This window comes from Haliotis rufescens, unplaced genomic scaffold (genome assembly GCF_023055435.1).
Source record: "Haliotis rufescens isolate VD_foot unplaced genomic scaffold, xgHalRufe1.0.p SCAF_44, whole genome shotgun sequence".
NCBI lineage: Eukaryota > Metazoa > Mollusca > Gastropoda > Lepetellida > Haliotidae > Haliotis > Haliotis rufescens.
This window is the reverse complement of record NW_025964157.1, coordinates 2683278-2691744: the sequence shown is the minus strand read 5'-3', so window position 1 is coordinate 2691744 and position 8467 is coordinate 2683278. Positions and strand designations below refer to the sequence as shown.

The following is an 8467-nucleotide window of genomic DNA, read 5'->3' as shown; positions in this document are numbered from 1 at the left end:
TGTTATTAATTCGGACCAAGTACGATACACGGGTATACATTTTCTCCTGAAATGTTTTTTAAATATTAAACAGCTCCGTGTAATACCAATTTTATGAAACTCGTGAATAGTTGTGGTATCTGACGAGGGAAAGCGAGTCAGACACCACAACTATTCACTCGTGTCATAAAATTGGTTTTACACGGGGCGAATTTAGTATTTTATTTATTACTTGCCATTTATAACGTTTTTAGAATGATACTGTCGAGTGTGAATGGGATGACACTTACACGATCCACGGCATAATACAATTGAGTTTAACAGAATAATACTTCAAACACGTCAAAAGTTGAAACCTATGAATTTAAAACCATACAACGGTCCATCTTTAGAATTCAGGGGTCCGTTCCACAAAATCATCGTAGCGTTAAGGTTATCGCAACTCACATACTTAACTTAGACCAACGACTGTCGTTGCGCTACAGTACGATCGCTTTGTTGAACGGGGCCTTGCACCTCAAAGTTTACAATCACGTCACAATACCCGATGACGTAATTTCATCGAGTGTGCATAAGCTCCTCTCAGTGATCTTTCATCTCCACACGCAATGTCGTTGAATAAGCCAAGGTTGTGAGCTTTCAATATTTTTCGTGAAACGTGTTCTGAGAGTACATAAGCACGCGTTTTGGTATTACACAATGTGCAATACAGCAGTATGTTTATTAAACCGATGATCTCTTCACGGGCAAGTAATCAACATATTCATTACTTAGGGGAAAACGTGAAATGGTATCATGATACTGTGTGGTATTTGAGGTTCAGGGCGACTTACGTAAAACATAATTAACAAGAGTCGTGATGTTCCACAGATATACATGCAATGGGGCGCCGTGTTGTCACGTAAACTCCTGTCTCACTGTCTTGTAATAATGTCACATTCTGGGACGTTGGGGATGATGCATTCATATACATGTTGTATGATTCTGTCTATAACATGTGCCTATATACTTCACTAAACTATCGGTTTGGCTTCAGATGGCGACCGCTAATAAGCTAACAGAGAACCACCTCACCTGTGTCATCTGTTCTGAGGTGTTCACAGACCCAGCCACACTTCAGTGTCATCATACATTCTGTAAGTCTTGTCTGCTGAACTACACCAAGACACAGCCGGAAGCAGTACAAGCCAGGTCCATCCCATGTCCCTCCTGTAGACAACAGACGAGTGTGACCAACCCTGACAGTCCAGTAGAGGAGTGGGTCAGTCAGCTGAAACCAAGCCACGTCATACAGGGGCTGATAGACGACTTTGGACCCGGCACAAAGGGTAATCAGCTCATTATTACTGCCTGACTAATATACCTTTTTAAAGGGTTTTTAAACAACCACACATGTGTGCATTGACGAGCATTCACTCACAGAATTGCTTATTTTTACTTCATGTTAATAGATTTTGATGCACTGCAGGATAAATATTTTTTTCTTGCAAAGGCAAATAAATTACATTCTTTTTGCGTCAAAGAGCTTCTGGTGAACTCAAATACCTATTGCCATAATTTTATGAAATCAACATGAATTTTATGACCTACCCCTACCAAGTCGTCATTCCTTTTTGTTATATAATTGTCAGTTATTAATACAATCTGTATGACAAGCTAGCATATAAATGTCACAATTTGTGTTTGCTTATCCTGATTGGGGGCTGCAATATATGCCACAGCTAGGACGGGTTGTGTTGACAGAACTGTGGGTTTGATCTTTATCGCCCTCCACTGTAACATGCCACAGCTAGCACAGGGTTGTGTTGACAGAACTGTGGGGTGGATCTTAGTCGCCCTCCACTGTGACATGCCACAGCTAGGACGGGATGTGTTGACAGAACTGTGGGGTTGATCTTAGTCGCCATCCACTGTGACATGCCACAGCTAGGACGGGATGTGTTGACAGAACTGTGGTGTGGATCCTAGTCGCCCTCCACTGTGACATGCCACAGCTAGGACGGGATGTGTTGACAGAACTGTGGGGTTGATCTTAGTCGCCCTCCACTGTGACATGCCACAGCTAGGACGGGTTGTGTTGACAGAACTGTGGGGTTGATCTTAGTCGCCCTCCACTGTGACATGCCACAGCCAGCACAGTGATGTGTTGACAGAACTGTGGGGTTGATCTTAGTCGCCCTCAACTGTGACCTTCCACAGCTATGACGGGATGTGTTGACAGAACTTTAGGGTTGATCTTAGTCGCCCTCCACTGTGACATGCCACAGCTAGCACAGGGATGTGTTGACAGAACTGTGGGGTTGATCTTTGTTGACCTCCACTGTGACATGCCACAGCTAGCACAGGGATGTGTTGACGGAACTGTGGGGTTGATCTTTGTCGCCCTCCACTGTGACATGCCACAGCTTGCACAGTGATGTGTTGACAGAACTGTGGGGTTGATCTTTGTCTCCCTCCACTGTGACATGCCACAGGTAGCTCAGGGATGTGTTGACAGAAGTGTGGAGTTGATCTTAGTCGCCCTCCATCTTGTGGTTATGATTACCTGTAGGTCATGATTGACTAGGGAGTGCTACATTGTGAGACAGCATCATTGTTTCTTTACAACCTGTGTCATATGATATGTTCATCTCCAGAAAGGGCATAGCCGTTTGTGACAAAACTAATGTGTTACATGTTATTATTTCTTTAGATGGTGTGTGATTCTTATCATGCTTTTTGACAAATGAAATTAAACACACTTGTTTTTGTAGGTGTGGAAGAACACTTGTGCAGCGTTTGTACAAAACAAGGAAAGACAACTCCAGCCATTTCTGGGTGCTCTGTCTGCGATGTTGTGTACTGTGAAGGATGTCTCCAGATGCACAACATGATGCAGGGGTTGTGTGACCATGAAGCTGCTCACTTGTCTGATCACACCAAAACAAAGGTCAAGCGTCGCTTCATGTGTCCAGTCCACAGAGATGAAAAGGTGAAGTTGTTCTGTAAAGACTGCAAGCAGGCAATATGCACGATATGCTGCAGTATAAAACACAGGGCATGTAAGGATGTTGATACAATAGAGAGTATGACTCCTCTTGTGAAGGAACAACTGATAAGCAAAATAGGGCAACTCAGAATCAACATGGCGGCTACGAATAATAACATAACCTCTAGAAAATCGACAATTCAAGATGTGAAGAGTAATTCACAAACCCTCAAAGATCAAGTCATAAAGACACGGAAAACAGTGATGCATGCTATTTTAAGAAAAGAGAAGCAACTACTTGGAGAGATCGACAAGGTTACTGATCAACAATTACATGAATTACAAGCAGATATAAAATCCCAGGAGATCGAGCTACAGATGTACCAGCAGCAGTATGAGTTCACAGCCAATGCTGTGACGTCCAACTGTGAGATGGACATGTATGCCGTCTATGATTCGGTGGGGGAGACGTCTACAGACAACAGAGACACGGACAACAGACCAGCAGCAGGAAGGGTTGTATTCACACACGACCTGGACAAGCTGAGTAAAGCAGTTGATGAGCTACAGTTGGGGGAGGTTCAAGTCGTCCATGATGTGAGTGACCCTAAGTCTTCTCCTGTTCTACATCACACCATTGATTGCAAGGAAGATGGGGACGTGAAGAATCCTTGCTTGTATGACGTCACAGTGTTGATTGTTGATGGCATGAAAGTGATGGTAGTTGCAGATAGCAGTAACAAGAGACTCAAAACATATTACACATCAAACTTCAAATCCTTTCATAATCAGCTTCTGCTTTCTAATGGTCCTTGGCAAATAGCAAAGTTAAGTGAGAGTCAGATTGCTGTCAGTGTTCCAGTCAGTCAGGAAATAGTTACAGTGAAATTTACCCCAGATCCTGTATTACTGTCAACTATCAAAACAAGCAAGGAGTACTACGCTCTGGCCTGTCTGAGTCCTTCACAGCTGGCGGTAGGTACATATAGACAGTTTCACTCTGTGGACATACTGGACATGACAGGGAGGAGACTGAGGTCTATCAACACGGGGGTGATAGATAATCCAGACTACATCCGTGTCACCAGTAGCAACAACTTGCTAGTCAGTGAAGGAATATTAAAATCCCTTGTATGTGTGACCAGTGAAGGAGACGCTGTTTTCACATACAAACCCCGAGGAAACAGAGCTTTGACATGGCTTTTGGGTATCACAACCAGCACAGGAGTCAGAGCTCTGTCATATCCTTGGGGCATCACATCAACCAGCACAGGAGACATCCTGCTTGTAGACCAATACTCCCACGGGGTGATTCAGCTGACAAAGTCGGGACAGTTTGTCAGAGATGTCCTCACACAAGAAGACGGTCTGAAAGATCCTCGTGGTGCCTGTCTTGATACTGACGGCCTGCTGTATGTTACGTCTGGGAGATATGTAAAAGTATTCAAATTCTGCCGGCGCTGAATGTGGAAATAGAGATCTTTATACACAGTTGAATCTTTCAAAAGTTGACTGCTGCTTTAGGTCCAGATCGGATCCAGTTCTTCCCTTACACACGTAGTCCATCATGTCATTGATTAAATATAGGGGACCTAGCACCAGTAGAAGTCTGACCTGAAAGAAGTACTTCTCAAGTACATTTGTGAAAGGAACGCACAATGACAGCACTGAATGAGGACAACACTACACGAGAGATCACGTGACCTAGACAGATGATATTGGACAGTATTGTTGTTATATGTTGTTCATGGAACAGTAATGTTGTGTTGTGTAGTGTACTATATATCTGACGTGTGTCGTCATAGAGAAACCTGTTCACATAATTGCGCATGCTATCAGTCTTTAGATTATCAGTTCGACAACCCATCTCCTAATGTTTTAAAGGGGCGCTCTTATAAAATACCACTAGCGTTCAGTGATCTACAGCAGATATAATAATGTGTGGATGCTGTGAGAACTGGTTGAGTTCTGTAAATGTACTAATTTGTATCAGTTATTTCCACAATCTGTGGTATTGAGAAGAGTATAATAGTAACAAGATTCAACTCAATTCGGACAATATACTCCCTCAGTCATATCCCAGACACATAGGAGATAAGGAAATCTTTGCCGTAGCGATGTTCAAGGAAAACAATGCTATACACCCATGCAGGTGAAATTGTATTCATGGTTTACAAGGGACAGGGTGTGGTTTGACAGGTGATCAAAGGGACACAACTCTGTGCAGAGATATGTATCTCTTTATGCTCTTAATATGCTCTTCAGGAGCCTGGGAATATTCATAAATCTTTAATTTGTCCTGAGGTTTTACAAAAGCAATTATTTGCTCACTGGACATGTTTGATCTTCTGAACAAAATGCGTCATAAAAAGTTATTGTTCGGCTGCTACTTTCATACAAACAAGTTTGGTGTTCTATAGCAATGACTGAAAACATATATGGGAACAGAAATCCCATGTGTAAAGTGTAAACGTTGTTTATTCTGGCGAACAGTTACTGCTTGATCGCTCACCCAAGTTAATCACGTTAATACGTGGCATCACAACTACTAAATGATTATACATATATGTTTAAATAGTCTTTACATATACTAGTATATAATCAGTTTGCCTTTATTGCATATGCAGGAAACTAGGATATCAGCTAAGTAAGGATGGATGAACAACTTCTATATTACTTCGTACCCCAACTTCTAAATGCCTCTCAAAGAAGTCATGATATCAGCTGACGATTTTGCATTTTGTCAGAAACAAGTGTGAGCAAGTAGCATTGAACCTGTCACAAGAGCGGAGTTAACAGCACACACAACAAAATGCAAGCAAGAGTGTGTCATCAACTTATATTTTTTCATTAATCTTTATATTTCTAATAACATGACATGTTATAGGTATGGAGTCAGTTATTTTTTTTTACAATAGGAATGAGTGACATATTTCATCCATCGTTGTGTAATTCAATAGTTCCCGATACACTTGTAATTGCTAAACGTGTTGAGATCTGTATATAATAGTCTAATGCACAGTCAAACATTTTTAAGGGTAGAAGTTGCAAAAGATTTGTCATTTCACACTTTTTGACTGGTTGTAAATCATGTTGTTAGATTGACAGGTGGCGATAGGTTAATTGATAGAAATACTAATATCACTTTTGTGGCTAATTTAATTGATTGGATAATTTGCCTTAATCTATATCCGTATGTCATTTTTATTAATAAAACTACTTTACTTTACTTTTCTGAGACAAGAATAGTTCAGTGTTTGAAACAGAATGTATCAATAAAAACACAGATGCTTTTATCAAAGCTCTAAGGTTTATTCATGTTTTACTCATTCAGTGTACCAACAAATAGCCCTCATACCATGCCACTTGCCAGTCTACGACACCGGCATCAATATGACAAAGTCAGAAGTCGCCAAGATTGCCTTATTATGCATGGCACTTTGTCCTTCCCGGGTAATGAGTTGTATGATATTAACAAGCAACTGTATGGATCTTTACCCAACTGTGACAGCATCTGTATCCACCATTTTGCTTATATCTTCATCAAAGTATACTTTAAGAGGTCGCCATCTATTTAGTTGCTTGTTTGATTTCATCAAAGTCAACCCTGTCAATCCAAGAACCATCCTATGATGTGTCCGAAGAAAAGTAGATATGCATGATTCAGGAGTGGCCGTTGATTGTGTGAGTGAGTTGCCTACATAACTGTAGTCATTAGTGAGTGAGTGAGTGAGTGAGTGAGTTGTCTACATTACTGTTGTCACTAGTGAGTGAGTGAGTGAGTGAGTGAGTGAGGGGCCTACATTACTGTAGCCATTAGTGAGTGAGGGGTCTACATTACTGTAGCCATTATTGAGTGAGTGAGTGAGGGGGCCTATATTACTGTAGCCATTAGTGAGTGAGGGGGCCTACATTACTGTAGCCATTAGTGAGTAAGTGAGTGAGGGGCCTACATTACTGTAGCCATAGTTAGTGAGTGAGTGAGTGAGTGAGGGGGCCTACATTACTGTAGCCATAGTTAGTGAGTGATTGGGCCTACATTACTGTAGCCATTAGTGAGTGAGTGAGTGAGTGAGTGAGTGAGGGGCCTACATTACTGTAGCCATTAGTGAGTGAGTGAGTGAGGGGCCTACATTACTGTAGCCATTAGTGAGTGAGTGAGTGAGGGGCCTACATTACTGTAGCCATTAGTGATTGAGTGAGTGAGTGAGGGGTCTACATTACTGCAGCCATTAGTGAGTGAGGGGGCCTACATTACTGTAGCCATTAGTAAGTGAGTGAGTGAGTGAGTGAGGGGCCTACATTACTGTAGCCATAGTTAGTGAGTGAGTGAGTGAGGGGGCCTACATTACTGTCGCCATATTTAGTGAGTGAGTGAGTGAGTGAGGGGGCCTACATTACTGTAGCCATAGTTAGTGAGTGAGTGAGTGATTGGGCCTTCATTACTGTAGCCATTAGTGAGTGAGTGAGTGAGTGAGGGGCCTACATTACTGTAGCCATTAGTGAGTGAGTGAGTGTCCTACACAACTGTAGCTATTAAACAGGTGCAGACTCCCGAGTGAGTGAGTGAGTGAGTATGGTTTTACGCCGCTTTTAGCAATAGTCCAGCAATATCACGGCGGGGAACACCAGAAATGGGCTTCACTCATTGTACCCATGTCGGGAATCGAACCCGGGTCTTCGGTAAGACGAGCTAACGCTTTAACCACTAGGCTACCCGACCGCCCCTCAGACTCCCGACCTTGTGTGGACCACCGGAGGTATTGTGCTATCCCGTTTCGTACATACTACACCACGAGGCAACTCAAAGTGAAACAAGGCGGGTCTTGTTTCCATGCAGTTCCAAGTTGATTCGCCTGCTCTTGTGAAAATGGATATTTTAACCACACTGAGAAGAAAATGTCAACTTGCAACATGAATATTTAGATGTTGTCCAATAACGAATTCAATTCTATGAAACAGAAAAATGATGGATCAGCTCTTCTGTAAAATACAAACTTAAATTATCCTTGATAACGGTACCTGTGAAAGGTATGAGCCAAGAAGTCCATTTGTGACATCATCAACTACAAATGTACATCTTGATTGCCACACTGTTAGTGTTACCATTGTCGACTCCTTCTTGTTACGTCCAGGCCAATCACTTGACCTTCACTGTAATTGGCTTCTCTCCTGTATTAGTGAGTGAGTGTTAGTGTTACCATTGTCGACTCCTTCTTGTTACGTCCAGGCCAATCACTAGACCTTCACTGTAATTGGCTTCTCTCCTGTATTAGTGAGTGAGTGTTAGTGTTACCATTGTCGGCTCCTTCTTGTTACGTCCAGGCCAATCACTAGACCTTCACTGTAATTGGCTTCTCTCCTGTATTAGTGAGTGAGTGTTAGTGTTACCATTGTCGGCTCCTTCTTGTTACGTCCAGGCCAATCACTAGACCTTCACTGTAATTGGCTTCTCTCCTGTATTAGTGAGTGAGTGTTAGTGTTACCATTGTCGGCTCCTTCTTGTTACGTCCAGGCCAA

At 42.3% G+C, this 8467-nt stretch overlaps 1 protein-coding gene across 1 annotated transcript; it reads left to right on the top strand.

Annotated features, from left to right (window-relative positions):
* The first annotated feature begins 946 nt into the window (after window positions 1-946).
* Window positions 947-4832, top strand: LOC125372625. Its single transcript, XM_048383055.1, has 2 exons — window positions 947-1307; window positions 2733-4832. The coding sequence occupies exons 1-2, from the start codon at window positions 1016-1018 to the stop codon at window positions 4409-4411; spliced, it is 1971 nt and encodes a 656-aa protein (XP_048239012.1). The 5' UTR covers window positions 947-1015; the 3' UTR covers window positions 4412-4832.
* Window positions 4833-8467: the final 3635 nt, after the last annotated feature.